Below are 18,681 nucleotides of genomic sequence, written 5' to 3'. Positions count from 1 at the left end.
GAGAGCTGACAGGGGGATCAGAGTGCTGCAGTTTGAACTGCCATTAATTTAAGACTGTGGCCTTGTTCTGGATGTTTTTAAATGTCAGACTCTGTTAGAGGAAGCCAAAGGGTGAAATTACAATGTTCCTTGCTATGTTATAATCCAGGATAACTGCAGGACATAGAGGAGGGCAATAGATCAGAAAAAAGACCAGGATGTGCTTCTTTACATGGGAAACAAATTCAAAACTGAAGATGGAATTGAGACCTTCGTAGGGATCCATGGTTGTAACTGTTCTCACCAAAAAATCCATTAGATAGTATTATCATTTTGCGGTTATTTTAGCCTATGTGTATTAGGATTTGAGCCTGCAGATTAGAATTTGTTAAATTTCTGTTCTTATACATGAATCTTGTTCTGCTTTGTTCCCTGAATTCATCCGCATCTAGTATGCTTACTTGAGTGTCTTTACCTCTTAGGAAGCTGACACAGATGAGAACCAAGGAACCCTAAACTTTGAAGAATTTTCAGTGTTTTACAAGATGATGTCCTTACGTCGAGATCTCTACTTACTGCTCTTAAGCTACAGTGACAAGAAAGATCACCTCACCGTTGAAGAACTTGCTCAGTTTCTGAAGGTGGAACAAAAGGTATGGAGATATATATCTGTATATATCTGTATGCATATGAATCAATTCACGTACAGGGAAAAGTTGTATGAAAAAATAGCACGGAGCACAGGGGAAAGAACGGTTTCTGGTTTTCTTTTTTGTTTAACAGTAGAGCTAAATGCTTCTAGAAACAGTCTGAGCTTTTCAGGGTGTAATGTGGTAGAGGGAAAGCAATGTATGGCAGAAATCTCTAGCCATGACTAAATGTGTTGATCCAGTGGAGATTTTCCTGCCTATCTTGAAAGAGACTGAACTACAGAAGTTAACCATGGCACCCATGGAGAGAGCTTGTATGCTAGACAGTGAGGAGCACAGAAGGAACCATCTCTAGCACTCGTGTTTCCTTCTGGCAGTTGGTCCTGTGTTGTTTGCCCACCCCTTGAGAGGTGGGCACCCTGCAGAGAATAGTGTTCCAAAACAACCTCCGTGTTAACACCTCCAACCTACTGTGCTTCATGAGTGCAGATGCTGTGTATTGCCTGCAACCATAGGATAGTGTCTTGTGCCATTCTGGGATCCTGCCTGTGATGACTGCTTTTTCTGAGTTATCCCTGCCATAAAATTATAGAGAGCCTCTGCTTTTTTGTTGCTGGATTTTCCCCTGCTGACTGTTAGGGCAATTCCCTGGCATGTACAACTCCTCAGTTCAGGAGAGGGCTCCCCTGAAACAAGGCATGTTGTTCAATCACTGATCTCGCTGTGACAGCCTCAGCACAGAAGTTTTCCTGCAAGCAATCTGGTCCTGGCGATTCTGCCAATTGCATCTTCAAAGCACAACACGTTTGGATCTTCTCCCTTCATGCTTTGTCCCAAGTCTTCTGGGCTCACTACTTCTTCCTTTGTTTCCATTTTTTTAATCACTATTGTCTACCTGGGTTCCCTTCAGTGGAGCACCGTTGGCCACAGCAAAGTCAACAAATGGGCAGCAAATGCTCCAGAGAAAACATGCGTGGAGATGCTGAAGAGCCCAGGAGCAGCTGAGGAGCAATGGCAGGAGAAGGCACTGAGTGATCTAGGGCAGAGAGAGAGAGACTTGTGTATGAGGACATCGTGAAACTAATGATGTAGCAGAAAAAGCAAGCTGACTGTCAAGTCTGGAATATTGCACCCCTCCTCCGTCTGCACACTGATCAAGATCCGGAATACAGAGTGAGCTTTCAGCTGTAAACACTCTCAACATTTCTTCCCCTCAAAAAAGAGAAGCGTGACCTGAGATGAACCTCTAGGCAGTGCTCTTCAGTAACACCTTGCACTTTCTTTGCCTCTTCCCTTGTCTTCTCACTTCTCAGTATTAAGTGTTAAAGCAAATTTACACTTGTGTGTTTTCAGAATGCAGACACGATAACAATGATCTCACGTGAGGCAAGATTGCCTTCAGAAGCTGGTGGTGGTTCAAATCATAATGCAGCACTAAAGTGCCTTCAACCAAACGGCATCTAGTATTTGCTCTTGTCTAGCTGCTTGGCAATCTGTGGGCAGTCTGTCCAACTCCATCTGCTACTCTTTTGGCAAGGCTTTTGAATATTCTGCAGAGTGAGGATGGAATAAAAGGGTTTGGGTTTTTTTGTTAATTTGCTAAGCTGTTTTTTTTTTTTTTTAAGAACTCCCTGTTGCCCTTACCCAAGAGCTTGTGAAACAGATTACTTCCACTTAATTGCAGTTAAACTCAGCTCATTGAAATTGCAATTTTATGGCTTCAAATGTCAGAGAAGCAGAAAACAAGCAAAAAATAGGCTGGTTTCCTGGAAGGTACTGCAGTCCTCTTAGCCATGAGTGGCTGTGAGGGAGGAACATCCCTGGATGTGCAGTCCTGTCTGCATGTCTGATTGCTGTCCCACTGGGACTGCCCTTTCCTGATAAATCGGTGTGAGCTTGGAAGCTGCTCCCCTGCTAAATGACAGATCACTTCCATGGCAGGGTCTCCAGGGGCTTTTGGCTGATGGCATCTCATGCTTGGCTTTGAGTTCTAGACAAAATAGGCTCTGCATATGCTATCTTCCTGTTAAAGAGCAGCTTTGGGGTGGCTGGCCGCTCTGGACCTGCCCAACAGAGGGACTGGCCTCACTCTCCCCCACTGATTTGGGCCCCCTGGTGATGCTGTCCTGTATGCAGACTCTCAGCCTGAGGCTGCTGTCTGTCCTTCCCTCCTTTCTGCTGTATCCATGTCACACCAAGTGCTTTTGTTTCCCAGTCAGCAAAGACTTCTTTGCTACTCGTGATGATTGCTAAATGAAGTTATGCAGTTTGGTGTTGCAAACCTGAAGTGTTTGGTTCTGGTTCTATAAGAGTAATACTGTAAGAAGAGAGTATCCCGTGTGCCTGCTTGCCACCTGCTACTTTCCCATGGATCAGTTACTTTGCAGTATACTTCACATCTGCACTGAGAGAGTGGCTGCCTGCTGAGATCCTGCCTCCAGCAACATTCTCTATGTGCTCCAGGAAAGTTCACCACTTGTTGTATGCTGTGCCCTATTCCACTTCTTGTGCTTCTACAAAGGGATAACAAGTGTATTGATTTATGTGATGACTCCATATGTCACGACATGACATTTTTCTTCAATCTCAGTGTAAGATGTTGATGTAGGGATTTGCTTTGATTAAGTATATTTTGATTTTCTTAAATCAAAATCTCTCATTACCCAGCATTGCAGTGCTCTGCAGTTTCTGTAGCTAAACATATTCTATAGTCCTTGCATCTAAATGTTCAATCATCAGTGATATTCACTATTACTTGGCGTTATTTCTTGTGAAAGAATGTAAAACTTAATGAAAATAAATTTATATTAGTTTCCTAAGTCTATCTCTCAAGCTACAGTTAAAAAGCACAAATCAGTGAAGTTTTCCTTAACAGATGCAACTTTGGACTAGGTTAGACATTTTCATTCTTAGAGCACACAAGTGCCGTGCCACTCGCCCATCAAGGAGTGATGTGGGAAAATGCAAACGTTAATTCTAGTCAGCCCGTGCTGAAGAAGGGCTGCTCTGAATGGTGTTTGCAATCAAACAGCAGCGTCTACTTGAGCTGGGATAATCAGTTATTTTCTCTACCAAATTGCTCTCATTCCCATTATCCTGTCTAATTCCAGCAGGCGTCTCATGATGTTGACTTAGCTAGGAGATATCAATAAAATGTTTGGACAAGCAGATAGGCTGGGCAGTGCTTCCCTGGGCCAGAGGAAAAGCAGAGGGAAGGCTGAAGGGTGGAAAGACTGGAAAATCTCTCTCCACATTAATACTTCTTTCAGCTTGGATCACCATGAGAGCTGAGTTGCTCACTTGCTTTCCTTCTGTTACTACACTTCTAATGTTGACATGTGTAGTTGCTTGTTTTCTTGCCTTTCTCTGATAATTTTTCATGTTTGGGCTGTAGCCTTGTAGGTGCTATGAGATAGGGTTGGTCACGGCACCCCCATTTCTTAAGGAGAGCTCTGCACTTGGCAGGATCGGGCCCTTACGGAAGATCAGATCAAGAGAGTCAGCTTGCTCTTGGAAGATTTCCATGCTGTTGAATGCCAGTGCTGGGAATGCCGAGTTACAGGAAATAATAGAAAGTGCAAATTAGATGTAGCCTACAGATGGAGCAGATTGAATGGAATTGGTTTTCCATCTGAGAGGGAAATCCATTTGTAAGGACAGGGTTCACAAAGGGACTGGTTTTTGTTTTAAAGAGTGAAGGCTGCACAATCTGCAGGGTGAACGGTCTCGCTCCTGCCTCTGCCTGAAGCAGCCGTGCTAGCAGAGATCTCACCCTGGGTAAGAGAGGGGACGGGGTGGGACTGCATGTTCCTCTGCTTCCAGACTGCTCCTCACGTCAATTTGCAGGAGGATGTTTGAGCTGACTTTGCCAAGTGTGCAAACAGTAAACAGAACAGTGGTACAAATGAGCTGCCAAGGTTTGGTGTCACTACTGCCATTCTCTACATCCTCTACATTAGTAGAGGAAATAAAATACGCCCAACCTTAGTTTTCACTTTAGATCCCTACAGCTTGAGGGAAACAAGGGTGGAAAAAAGATGAGGTGAGTGATGAAAGATGCTTTCCTCTAGTTTCAGAGGAAATGTGAGTGTCTCTGGTACTCTGGCCCCATTAGTCAGGACTTCGATTGGGAACGTGCTGGAGCTGATGACAAAACTCCTATTTGTTTCAGAAGGACTGCTGTTTTTCGTTTGGGAATCTAATTATTTATCTCAGAGCCTGTATATTACTCTCCTAGAGAGTGAAGTCTCTTGAAAGTAATGAAATCACAGGAGTGGAAAATACTGGAAAATGAAATCAAACCCTGCCAAATCTTTTTGCATGTTTAAGTAGATTGTACTGAAGAATAGTACATCGTAGTTCTCATTTCAGCACTATTGCCCAGTACAACTATTGTTAATTGTGCTTAGCAGATATTAAAAAAAATCTTTTAAGCTGAAATGGCACAGCTTTTAGCAGTGACTGCTACCTCTTGTTCCTGTTTTTCTCCTGCCAGGTAAGAGCCCCAGGGCTTGTGGAGCACCAACAAAAATCAAGTCCTTTTGCAGTAGGGTTACTGACTGTTCCCTCCCTACTTGACTGAACTTAGTGTTTGGTTACAAGATTTTAAACCAGACCTAGAGGCCTGGGTTAGATGTTGATATGCTGGTCACATAGCAGAAAAAATAAACGCACCTACACTGACTTTTTTGTGCAGATGAGTAATGTGACGCCAGAATACTGTCTCGACATCATACAGAAGTTTGAAGTATCAGAAGAAAACAAGGAGCAGAATGTTCTTGGGATTGAAGGTAAAGCCTTTTGATTTCTAAATTATTTTTATGTCCTGATCTATTACAGTAGAATAGAAAAGCTTTAACAGTATTTTCAGGTAGCCTATATAGCATAGGTGTGCATTTTAATGAAACAGGAGAGACAAGAGTAGGTGGGCTGAATAATGTCTAGCAGTATCAACAGCCAGCATCGTGGCTATGATGTGTTGCTGTGCAACAGGGTAATTTGGATGCCTCAGGCTTGTGTAAATTTATTGCTAGCTGTGAGTTTTTAAAACACAAACACAAAATACGTAATTTATAGTATAATATGTTCTAATGAAGTAATAAAAGCAAAGTTTGCATTCTGCTCTGTCTGTGTAGAGTTGGAATCTCTGCTGTATGGTCCACTGATTTATGCTTATGTGAAGTAACAGAAGATCAGTAACGTTTTCCTTGAGTTTGGTAACTTATTCTCTTAGTAACTTACACTGTTTGCTAAAGCAATTGTGGATGGTTTATTGATTCAAAATTCAACTTAGTATCAAATCCAAATCTGAAGTGGAATGAAGCAGATTAAATGCTATGGTCTGTTAATTTGCCCGGAAGATAGCTTTTATGAAGCAGAATAATTTGCTTGTGATTTCTGTAGGGAGTGGGGGAATGTCCCTCCACGCAGTGCTTAAGGTGGGGAGGCTGCACCCAGCTTTTGAAATGAGTTTCTGGCACGACTCTGGGCTGTTCACTTAAAGTCACCCTGAAATAAGGTGACATTTACAAATCCTTATGAAAGCTTCTCTGTTTCTTTTGATTTTACTGGCTGCTTTTATGTTTGAGTGGCTTTCTGGGTTGGTATTGCTTGCACCAACCTCCTGCAATATCTTACCTCTTACATTCTCAAAGGAGGTATTTCTCAAACTTTCTTCATTTGATTCTGATCTGATCTGCAGTGATATAAACCAGTACCATCTTCTCAAATAAGGTCACAGCATAGAGAAAAATGAGATGAAGAGAATTTTTATCTCACTGAATTGTGAAAGAGGATGTTTTCTTCCACCAGTTCTAACAGGATCCAAAACCCCTCTTCTGTTCAGCTTCTTCATGGAATGGAATGGTTTTGTCTGAACTTGGGGAGGCAGCTTGAGCACACATCTTAGTCTGTTCATTTGACACAGGGAGGTTCTCCACTCTTGGGGAGAGATCTCACATGTGCCTTTTTGTCATCCTTTCCCTAAAAGTCTGAATGGAACATCTGATTTGCAAATAGATTGGGTAGTGAGCATATTCATGTGTGGGTTTACTCAGCCTTCAGTGTAGCTGCTGTTCATTTCTTTTCTGCTAACATGGGAATCCTACCTTCTCTTTTTACTGTTGGTTGTTAATTGGTTAATTTCTGAACTGGCTCGTCTCAATGCCATGTTTTGCAAATGCTTGCTGTTTGTGTGGAGCTTTTTGGCAGTCGTGAATGTGTTTTTCTAGATTATACTTTATTTTCTAATTCAAAGCTTTTTGAAAACTGTCGGGGGACAAGGTTTGGATCTTGGGAGTATTCTTCTCAAAGATGCTAGAGCTTCCACAGGATTTAAAAATAAAATAAAACAAAAAAACAGCCTGTGTTTGTACCATCAGTAGATTGAGGCTGTGCACCATCCTCAGTTTGCAGAGAAACAGGCAAGTCCCAAAGAGCAGTTAATGTGGTGAAAATATGGGGTACAGGAGGATGAATCCTTGCCATGTGATTCATTGGTTTGGGGGACAGGAGTTAACACCCATAAGCATAAATAGAAGAAGCAACTGCTAGAGTGCAGACTGTTTGCATGGCATCTTTGAAGAACTGTTTCTTTATTCAAAGGTTTCACCAACTTTATGCGCAGTCCTGCTTGTGATGTTTTCAATCCGCTGCATTGCGAAGTGCATCAGGATATGGATCAACCCCTTTGTAACTACTTCATCGCTTCCTCTCACAACACGTACCTGACAGGAGACCAGCTGCTGTCCCAGTCCAGAGTGGAGATGTATGCACGAGTGCTGCAGGATGGTTGTCGATGTATTGAAGGTGTGTTTTTAGCATAACGTGCTAGTTGTGAGAGGTATTTTTCAGCACTGCTAGTGACAAAACAGTGATGCTTTACTATCTTACCAATATCAGATAAAATCAGTTGCAAAATTTGCATTCAGTATAAGAAAAGACTGGCTTGTTAATTTAAACTAATTTGGAATAGATTGAACAGATTAAATGATACTTCCTGACACCTGCATAGTTGAGTAGGGTACGTGAGTTCTGTTGGCAAGATCAGCAGAAAAATATAAGATCGTGGACATCTCTTAACATGGAGCTTTTTTTGTCTTTATAGTGGATTGCTGGGATGGTCCAGATGGAGAGCCAGTAGTGCACCATGGGTATACGCTTACCTCTAAAATATTCTTCCGTGACGTGGCGGAAACTATCAATAAGTACGCCTTCATCAAAAATGAGTAAGTGTACAGTTAGCTTTAAAGCTAGGCCTGTTTTGTGTAATTAATCTCATGTCAAAATTCAAAACCGGAAGGTATGTGTAGTCCTTCAAACACTCTGAGAAATTAGAAGGCTGATTCCGTTCCCCTGTTTATTGCCTGGATCGTATTTATTGTTCAGCTGCCTGAACAACACTGTCAGTGAAGTTAGAAAGTTCAACTTAAGTTAGAAAGACCTTTTGTATGTTTTTAACTCAGTTGTACTTTGAACAGACTGAGGCTGTTCGATATCTAGTGATTATCTTGGTTCTTTGTTTGAGCAAAACTTCCCACTCCTTTCCCCTGGGAAATTCTCCTTGCAAATCAATACTGTAGTGCTCTCTACCTAAGGAAATACTTTATTTCAGTAGGAATATAGTGATGTCTTATACATAATATAATACAGAGATGAGAGGTAATGTTTAAATTCTAATCTGCTTTCCATGGTACTATATAACAAAGTTTATTATGAAAATAGTAGGGAGTTGAGCCATATATACACACAGCAGTCTCAGAAGATCATGAGTGGGTGTGTAGAATTTTGAGTAGCTTGGAGAGAGTAAAGGACTGGAGGAATTGGAACCTAACTCAATGTGTAGTTGGACTGCCTTGGTTGGGTTCCTTGCCATACCATTTTGGGGCTGCCAAGAGTTTAAAGAAGAACTGGGCAAGTTTTGGAAGAATTAAGCCATTGTGTACAGAAACAATGTCTCTAGCTCAGAAAACATTAACTGAAAATTCCTGGAGCCTGTAAGAGTGTTCTGGAAAGTACTGCCAAATATTTGTGCTGTTCCCCAGTCTGGTCATCTTTGGAGATTTGGTCTGGCTCGCTGTAGCTGCAGTTAAGACAAAAGCAAATTGATCTTGCTGTTATCATAAAACCTTTGGAAGATGAACAGAGATGTTAACAAGCGCGTTGAATCTGCAGATTTCAAAGCACTTGCTCATGGTAGTGTATGAAGACCATAGAGTGCAAAGGAATATTGTAATGTCTGAATAGGAAGACACCTGAGGAGTGTTATTGTGCATTTCTTGGTCTGTGGCTCACACTCAGTGATCATCTGTTTCAAGCATTGGCACCTGTGTACTCATGGGATGGGGCTGGAGGTGAGGGCAGAGTCTCCTGCAGGGACTGTCAAAGGGATTCTGACTGCAGGGGGATTTGGAAGGTCACGTGCAAAGTCCTTCCTCCCAAAGGGAGTTTGTTTCCAAGCTGTTGGCAGCGTGAGAGCAAACTACTGAAAATGGTTTGTGGTAAGCTGTGTAGGTCTTCTCTCTTAAAGCACAGTTATGACACTGTCTGGGGTTTTATTTCTAGGTTTCCGGTGATACTGTCTATTGAAAATCATTGCAGTATTCAGCAGCAAAAGAAGATTGCTCAGTACTTGAAGGAGATACTTGGTGACAAACTGGACTTGTCATCTGTAGTCACCAGAGATTCCAGACAGCTTCCTAGCCCTCAAAACTTGAAAGGGAAAATCCTAGTGAAGGTAATTTGCTACTGATGGCGTGTTGAAAATACAACAGAAGGCAGTGTCTGGTATTTATTGTACGACTTTGGCTTTGGAGAATAAGTTTATCTGTACCATGAAGATTGGTACAGGTGCAGTAAGTTAAAATCCCAAGCTTTTCACAGAGATACTGAAATGGTAAACCTTAGCCTCAGCAAGTGGCAAAGAACACTTATGTGAGTGTTTTAACAGGGAAGTTATATCAACAGCAAGGTAAAGAAAGTTCTTTCTGCTTCTTCAGCGCCTTATCTAAGGGTCTTAAAGCCAGAGATGCTGATTTTTTTTAAACAGTAGCACTGAGTGAAGAGAACAGAGACATGGTATAAAAAAAAAAAAAGGCAATTTTATGAATAGGAGGAAACATGGCAATTACCTGATGCTTTCTCTTATTCTGAAATTTGTCAAATTTGTGTTGTTATTGGGTATTTTTCCCTATCATTCGTATTCCTGTAGTATCTAGAAAATTTATACAAGGAAAGATTGTATGGCAGTACTTTGGGGTGATGTAAAAATGTCTGAAAACATGCATTTTCTTGCATTTCCCCCTCACCCTGCTATGAGCAGTAGCTCATGAAATGAAACTATTTTCATGGTTCATCAGTCATGTTTATGGAAGAAGAGCACTTCAGAAGGTGGCTAAAGAGCAGCAAGGGAGGAGGCTCTGCAGCACTGTACTTAGTGCTGTATGCAACATGAGTTGTTGGAGCCCCTCTGTGCGAGCAGATTTGCTCTTGAAGGAATTTCAAAGAGTGAGATAGCTATAATAGGAAAGCAGTGCTAGACAGGCCGTTGAGAAGGTGATTAATAAGTTGTAGCTTATTAGATTGTCTAATTTACTTTGACACACGAGGACAATTACTTTGCTGTGAGCACTTGAGATACCATTTTTTCCCTCAGTCCTCTGTGTCAAGCTGTCTACAGCAGTTCACAATAGGTTTGATGTTAGGTTGGACATTTTGGTATGTAGCAGAGATGTGACTGATTTAGAAAACCTTCAAGTGTCCAACTGTGGTTTTGAATTTCACTGAAGCAGTTTTCTTCTGCAACTGCTCATTCGTGAGCATGCTTATGTGAGCAAGCAGTGTTGGTGTTTTAGGGAGCTGAGCAAGATAGCAGGTAATGTCAGTCGTGCGACAAAGCATAGTGAACCCAGCTTGAAATATTATGTCCCTGAATAAAAGGCAAGAGATCTGGCACTGCACTGGTCTTCCATGAACTTTTGAGCTGCTCTTTCTAGCACATCTGAGTTTGTAACTTTAGGTTGACTCTCCAGCTAACAGTGGCTGGAAACCTGTGGCTAGTCCCAGAATGGTGTGCAGCTGGGCTGATGTTTCTAGAATGAGGAACTCCATTTCCAGCATCACAGAATCTCACCACAAAGCCCTATCTCCCATCTCCAGTTCAATTTAAGCAGTCATATTAGGAAAGATAAAACATTTAGCATCTTGTTGAAGTAGGCAACTTTCTCATCTTTTTTGCTATTATTTTTGCTGTTTTATACATTTCTCTTTGAAATGCAATATTGACTAATTAGCTGAAGATTTCAATTTATGGCCATAATTCTTGTTTTGCTACTGAATATAAAAAAGATTTCTCATAATACGAAGGGATTTAAGCCCATGTAAACTTTCAAGTCATTCACAGGGCAGCATTATTCTTTTCAAAATGCAGTCCTTAAGTCAGTCCTCTTCATTTCTGCAGAAACCCAGTTCTTGTCTACCTCTGTCTGTGATGGAACAGGCAAACTACAAGCGTTCCTGCAAACAGGGAGGATGACAAGGACATGTAATAGCATAAAAGTTTATTTTTGTAAGCATTAACCTGGCCTTTGGGGCCAATTTATTAAGTACCAGGCAGTAAAGCAAGAGACGGTACCAAAAGTTACAGCTTGGGAGGTTTGGAATGGGCAATAGGAAAAGGCTTTCAGCAGAGCATAATGCAGCATGGGAAGAGGCTGCCTAGAGAGCTGAGGGAGCCTCCATCCATGAAAGTTTGCAAGACTTGGATATACAAAAGCTCTTCGAGAGCTGTAATGATCTTCCTTTAGTGGAAGGTTGGACTAAAGACCTTCAGAGGCCTATAGACAACATTGCTACAGTTCTGAATTAGGGCCTTGCCAGAAGTGGTCATAGAGAAAATTGAAGTTGAATGTTGTAGTAAGTATAATTCATCTTTCATATCCTCAATTTTTTTTTTTACCAGAAGTAACCAATAACCTCTGATACTCATCATTCTAATCAGATGTTGGAAACTAGACATGGAGTTGAAGTAGTTCCTTTCTAATGTAGGTATATGAAGCACAAAGTAGAGGATTAGCAACTAATTTTGAATTGCTGACTACACGCTTGCATGAGCATGCAATATTAAAATAAACTTTGCTGCTTCATTCATGTTGATGGCTACTTGCAATGAGTTTTTTGTGTATGCACTTTCCCTTCTGATGCAGAGCCTATAACACAGTCTCAGCTTCTGATTTTTGTTTGGAGTACTCAGTGGTTCGCTTGCTAGAGGTAAGCCTGAAGCATCGGGGAGGCAACTTGAAAAATTCATTGGCACTCACTGGCTTGCTCCAGAGATGGGAGATAGTGTGCTTTTTTGAACTAGCTTGCAAATGTCTTTCAATAACAAGCTAACAGAAGTACATCAACCTCCTTTTGAAGACATCATCTGTGATAATCTGGCTCTTTGAGCCAGTTTGCATGAGGTTGTCTGAATTCTAAGCTCTGACCACTTTTAAAGTAAGCAGTAGTTGAATAAAAGGATACTTTGGGCTTTGGAGAACATAACGTTGAGTGCGTGTGTATTTATTGTGAATGGTTTTTTCCTCACTTTTAGGGAAAAAAGTTGCCGTACAGTCTTGGAGCAGATGCTGAGGAAGGAGAAGTTTCTGATGAGGATAGTGCTGATGAAATTGAAGATGACTGCAAGTTGAAATCCTGCTATGTATGTGCATGTACACATTTCCCAGAACTACCATTTCTTGCATGCGTATTTCATAATCCTACTTGCCATTGTTAGCAGACTAAGCTTTTTAACTTGGATTTCTAAGTCAGGTCTTTAAGATGCAGGAATTATATAATTCCACATTTAGATAAGGACTGAATTTGTTCAGAAATGCAGAACTTCTCATTTAAATCATATAAATGACGGATATATACAGTCGCCTGATGCCAGCACAGTGAGCGTGATAGGCTTTTTCAAGTACAAATGTATAGTGCAGTGTCATAATGGAATTGCTGCACAGCTTCTAGTTGAAAATGATGAATAGAGACATACAAATAAAAAGAATTTGAAGTGTGAAAGATTATTTTCAGTGCTTCTCTTTCTTTCTTCAACACTAAAGACTGTTTTCTGTTTTCTTTACTTCTTAAGTCCTGCTGTTTATTTTTCTGCTAGTGATTTTATTAATGCTTTTTTTTGGCTACAAACTGAAACTGGTGTGCAGTGCTGACACGTGTTCTCCAGCAGGTGCTTTTATCTGGTCAGAAGTCAGCCTTGCTTCATCAGTGACAGTTTTTGAACAAAAGATATTATCAAGGGAGATTCAGAAAGAATAGATCAAATTCAGATTAATATTTAGCTAGTGTTGTTCATCTCCACTTCTGAATGTAGCCTAGTGATTTTTCCCTGTTGCTGCACAGGAGCACCTTAGTGTAATTCTCATTAGCTGTTTATGGCTTGCATATTGAGCTTTTAATTTGTATCATTTTTGTCTGCTATTAGTAGTTGATAGATTTTCAAAGTAGCTGGGATTTGCTTTAGAGGTGACCTAAGTCCCCACCTGAAATGGCTCATAGGAAGGGAATGTTTGTGTTGGTCCAATTCAATTTCCAATTCACTGTCATGTGCTGATGAATAGGAGCACTCTGTAATCCCCATATGCATTGCTAACATGACTTCTGATGAGCAGAAAGACCCCAGAGAAAACCTGCAGTCCTTAAAGCCAATGCACAATGCATATTATGTCTTTTGTGGCCAGGAAGGCAGTCTGTCAGGACAGACAGCTGCTCTCCTCCTGTCTCAGGAGAGTTCTCATGCCCCATAGGGAGAGGAATGCTAGGTACACACTGCTGTTCTCAAGGATTCTATTTTAAGCATCTTATGTAAGAGACCACTTGGTATTTATGTAGTCTGTGCTGCTATTAACTTAAACGATTCTATGATTCCATTATAATTGTTTCTTCTCTCTTGTTGGAGCAGGAATCTAGTAGCAGTTAGGCTGTCTGATACCACTGAGGAAATCTGTTAGTGATTTAGTTGCGAATTTGTGCTGTGCTCAAAAAGAAGAGGTCAGACTTGTGACTGTTTGGAACACCAGGGCCTGGGGCTGGGCTGATGTATGCGGTGGGCAGTACTTTGGTGAGGCCTGCAAGTGATGTGTCAGGGGCCTAGAGGGAAGAAAGGAAGATGGCAGCTACAGTAAAAGCCCCAGCTGGACAGGATTATGCAAGAAGCTTTTTCTTGTGCAGAGAAAGGCAATGGTGGGAGTGCCTGAGGCGCATGCAATGCTCCCCCAGGCTGTCCCAGAAGTGATGGACGTAATAATCTATTTTAACTGGATCTCTTAATGCTTTTCAGAGTAATGGTGCAACTGAGCACCAGGTGGAATCTTTTATAAGAACAAAGCTTGAATCCCTGCTAAAAGAGTCCCAGATCAGGGACAAAGAAGATCCTGACAGCTTCACGGTGAGAGCACTGTTAAGGGCAACTCACGAAGGTTTAAGCGTTAACCTGAAACAGGTAGGTGGGTGTTTCTTCCCTTCATTTCCTGGATATTAAATAAGGCTCTGTGTTGCGTGTTTCAATGATTTATGAGCAGCTTCTGATAGTTTTGTTTCATCTAAAATGAAAACTTGGAATAGTTTCAGAGAAAATGTCTCAGTATTTAAATGATTGAATGTGAAAAGTATCTTGCTCTAACCTGTTTTATCTCCTTCTACATGTTGGAAGCAAATAATTCAGGAAGAATCAATGCTGCAAATAGGTGCCCTAGTCCTGTTGTTGACTGACCATGGTAATTCAGCATTGCTGTTTCCTGTAATGCATAGGATTGTGCTTTTACTGCCCAAAGCAAGGGTCTGTTTTTTTCATACCCAGACTGTTTTGTCAGGAGTGGTATGTTTCTTTTCCCTTTTGACATCAAGCTATTATTGCAAAGCTGTAAAAATTTATTGGGATTTTGAATACATCGGTACAGTTTGTACCTTGAATCCTTAGTCACCATATTTTCATCTCAACTCAGTGCAAAATCTTTTTATGTTAAATAGAGAATGAATTGTTCTGAGGGCTGTACCTACTGTAATAATACACTCTCCAAGGTCAAATATATGCAGTTGTACTTTCTGCACATCTTCCCACTCCTTAGGTTTTATGTCATTCTTGTCAATCTTTTTGTAAGACTGGAGCTCTGAGACCTTTGCCTGAAGCCAGGCTTGATTGCCTAGAATATGCTCATCTTGTCTTGGGGCTTGAGATGTCTGGTCACAGCTGCGTTGTGATGGGAAGAGGCTGTGAGCATCCAAAGGACAGAGCCACCTGACCTGGCAAAGAAGGGTTATTTCCAGATGGTGGCTTCGCAGGCTGAGAGCAGTCAGCTGCCTCTTCACTTTGGCCTCCGTGAGGTTGGGAAAGTGGGGTTTCAGAGAGCAAACTGTTAGTAAATGTGATTAGATATGAGTCACTTCAACACTACATTGAGCAAGAATAATTACATTTGGTATGTTCTCTGGCACCTGGAAAAAGAATCAGCCCCTAGCTAGCGTTTGAAGGGCAGGGGACTTTGTTTAAAGAATGCAGATTTCGCTAAGGTGCTTGTGTTTAATTTCACACCCAAGATTACCAGTTACATTTAACTGATGAGGTCAAAATACTGGAAATGGGTAATGAGAGTGCACTGTTTGAACATCTGTCAGGTAATAATATCAGATGATAGAATTCTCTAATTGACTTATTTAAAATTATTATTGGACATCGAGATCTCTTCCCTTCCCGCAGTAATGCAATGTGAAGACTGGATGGATGTCTGACCCTTTCTTCAAGGGTCTTTAAGCAATACAGAGCTGAGCAATTGGTAGTAATAAGAGGTAAAATAACTGGCAGATTAGTTGATATCAGCTGTTGACCAAGATAGAAGAAAATTATCAATGCTTAAATGTGCTGGCTTGATAATTCTGTAACTTATTTGCTAGCTTTGTTTGGTGGCCCTGTTGTAAAGCTCTGCTCTGACAGTTGCTGTGTAACTGCTGAACCAGAGGGAGTCTGCTGGGATTGACTGTGTACATTTTGCTGCTGAAACCTCGCTTTCCTTCCCTTCCTCGCTGACAAACTTCTCATTTTTCAAAAGATTTGCTATTATTTCGGTAACTGAAAAACTCAAACAAAAAAAGAACCCAACCATTTACAGTGCAAATTCACATACTATTGCTAGTAGTTATCATGTTCTGTATGGTTTTTTTTTTTGTATGTTTGCAGAGTTGTTTTTCTGGGGTGGGGGAGAAGAGAGGGGCAATGTATCCTGTCAGTCAGTTTGGATTTGTCAAATACTCATTCTTACCTGAGAGACACACCCTTCATCTGCTCGGGTCTCTTTCTCTGTTTTATGGAGATTTTCAGCCTGAGCTAGGAACAAAGTTTTGAATGTAGATACAGGGATTATTGGTGAACAAACCATCTAGTGCTTTTATCATTATTATTGCCCAGAATTGAAGTCCAACACAATGCAGTGAATAGCTGGAGTTTGCTGGAGTCACAGAAACACTGGGGGAATATTCCTCAGCACCTTTAGGTCTGTGTTTTGCTCTTTGAAAGGTGAAGGGACGTGTTTTTCTGGCAGAAAAAGCTAGGTGCTGCCAGGAATTATCAAAGCAATGTCCAGGGGCATGGCTATGGATGTGAAGCTTGGGCTCCAGGCTGTCTGTTAGCTTTATTTTTTTTCTCTCTTTCCTTTGTGGCTATTTTTGTGTACGCTTTCAGATGGTTTTTTCATTGCTGTTGTTTTTAGCTGGATTGGTTTTTCTCTGTGCTTGGTTGCTGTCTTGAATATTAATGTTCATTTCTGCCTTCCTGTCAGAGGATCGCTCATCTAAATTTCTATGAAGAAATTAGAAAAGTCCTTCCATGAAATTGTTTGTGAGTTTGTGTTCAGAGATCAGTATGTTGTGCTTAGACTTTAATTCCCTTTTACCTTTATTCTCTTGTGCAATTAGCACAACACAATCCTAGAATAATGAATCGGGGTGACATGCCAAAACTCTTACTGTGTTAAAGCCCAGTGTCTTTTAGAGACTGTAGCAGACTTGCAAAAGTCTGAAGGTATCTACTTATACTCTTCTTTCCAACTTTCCCCGTACAGAGCCTGGACACGAAAGAAGGTGGGAAAAAGTCTCATAGTCGATCGTTAATGGGCAACTTTGGTAAGCACAAAGTAAGTAAAACGAGAAATTGATTTTGCTGGTTTGCCTGACTGTTCTAATGGCACAGGGTATGGTTTATTGCATGAGACAGGCATGGTGTGCATGGAGGCAATGAGGAAGGACTGCTTGGTTACACATGGTGTGGTTATTGCTGTTTAGAAGAGTACAGCTGGCAAGAGTATGGAGAATCATTCAAAGACTGTACCTCAGAAAAGTCTTAAGATAATCTTAGTTAGTGAAGGGTAACTGCTGATTTTTCTGATCAAGCTTACAGCAGCAGCAGAGCAGTCTAGACAAATGCCTCGCTATATTCTTGCTTTCCAGATTTCTGTCCTTGAAGCTGATGGTGTTTTTCATTTGGGGTCCAGTTTTACCTTGTTCCCCACCCTGAGCAGAGCCGTGCACTGTGTCCCTGCCTGGCTCCTCGCTGGTCTCCAGGGGCTGCTGTGACTGAGCAGTGGCTCTGATCCCACCACTCCTGCTTTGTAAAAGCATGTTTTCCTCTGATCTCTTTGTGGTTTGGCATACAGTATTTATATGTCTGTAGCTGCTGGGTCAAATTGTCTGCTTCACTGGATCTTCACTGCAGCAACTGCACTGAACCAAGCGAGAACTAATGTAATCCAAATGAGTATGAGGTTTCCTATTCCACCTGTGCTGCCTGAGCAGATAGCAGCCATCAAGAGGGATGGTGTGCCCATGTTTCCTCCTGTTCTGTGGGTGGGAAAACAAATACTGTGGGGTGAGATGTTACGTACACAAGTCAGCCGCTAGAAACAGCTGCTTACAGTGAGGGCTGGAAAGCATATCAATAATTTTAGCTGCTTCCAATAGCTATTCTAATGGATATAGCAGGTGGGAGAGTCCATCCACTTAATTTCTGCTGGAAAAAAAAAAGACTGTGTGTGTGTATAATATATATAATGATTATATTGTAGGTCAAGTCAGGAGAGACTTCCAGCAGCTTCTCCCTTACGCCTTTCCGGCTAAAGGGGATGCCTGGGAAAGATGGTTACTATTGATATTTTTGCAGATGCAGAATTATCCAACCATGAATATTGACTTGTGATGTTTTTGGCTCTTGTTCCAGCTGTATACGTGTGTAAATTCTTTAAAACCTCCAGTGGAGGAGAGAATGCCAAGGCTGGCAACTCCTGTAAGTTAACTGCAGGGATCATCAGTCCAAACCTTTGAATCCCAAAACTGAACCACTCGAGTGGCCTCCAATATGGTCAACTTTATTTCAGCACCAAACAGAGCAAACTTAAAATATAAACCAAGTTATGTGCATTATTTGTTTATCATAGAAGGATAAGTGAATTCTATGCTCAATTACCATCTAACTATATGAGCAGAAGGATACAGAGCTTTCAGTTATATTGTTAATTACCTCATGATGAGAAGGGAATTAAAGAAACTCTCATTTGAGCTACAGTAAGTGTTACAAAACATGTAATATTGCTGAAATTGGACACTGTGAAAGCGTAGGCGCTTATGCAAAAAGATGCTTTTGTGCTTAATCTTTTTATCATAGCTAGTTGCCTTAATGTACGCTGCAATAAATTAGAGCGATTTGAATGTTCATTTGCATGGCTCAAAAGGCAGCGGGGAAAAAAGAAAAAAGCTTGATGATTTTGCCCAAAGGCTGTTTGTGTTCTCAGCTTCTTGAGAGCGTTTGTTAAATTCTCTAAATTGCGAAGGGAGAGAGGGAGAAGCACAGGTGAATGCAGTACTACTGTACACGTACCTTCTACTGTGTGTTGCTGTTTGTTAAATATGGTACTGGCCATTGGAAATCCAGCAGGACCCAGTGGAGCAGTGCAGAGCTGAGAGCTGTCCTCGCCATCCCCCCCCAGCTTATCAGCACCTACAGCCTGTTTGTGGC

General features: G+C 41.3%; 1 protein-coding gene across 14 annotated transcripts in view; it reads left to right on the top strand.

Moving 5' to 3' along the window:
• PLCH1 (phospholipase C eta 1) overlaps positions 1 to 18,681 on the top strand; it is an 85,692-nt gene that overhangs the window by 33,012 nt on the left and 33,999 nt on the right. For 12 of the 14 annotated variants that reach the window (XR_002438139.1, XR_002438138.1, XR_002438137.1 and 9 more), the window contains exons 6-14: positions 462 to 632; positions 5,326 to 5,419; positions 7,233 to 7,436; positions 7,735 to 7,855; positions 9,192 to 9,363; positions 12,220 to 12,327; positions 13,963 to 14,124; positions 16,736 to 16,807; positions 17,887 to 17,952. Coding sequence is in view for 7 of the 14 variants with exons in the window: in XM_021395187.1 (XP_021250862.1) it covers positions 462 to 632; positions 5,326 to 5,419; positions 7,233 to 7,436; positions 7,735 to 7,855; positions 9,192 to 9,363; positions 12,220 to 12,327; positions 13,963 to 14,124; positions 16,736 to 16,807; positions 17,887 to 17,952 (1,170 nt within the window). In the remaining 7 variants the exon portion in view is untranslated. The remainder of the gene's footprint in view (positions 1 to 461; positions 633 to 5,325; positions 5,420 to 7,232; positions 7,437 to 7,734; positions 7,856 to 9,191; positions 9,364 to 12,219; positions 12,328 to 13,962; positions 14,125 to 16,735; positions 16,808 to 17,886; positions 17,953 to 18,681) is intronic. The other 2 variants (XM_021395189.1, XM_021395188.1) reach the window with 1 other exon arrangement.

This window comes from Numida meleagris, chromosome 4 (assembly GCF_002078875.1).
Source record: "Numida meleagris isolate 19003 breed g44 Domestic line chromosome 4, NumMel1.0, whole genome shotgun sequence".
Taxonomy (NCBI): Eukaryota; Metazoa; Chordata; class Aves; order Galliformes; family Numididae; genus Numida; species Numida meleagris.
The sequence above is the reverse complement of the archived record's forward strand: the minus strand, read 5'-3'. Positions and strand labels throughout refer to the sequence as shown.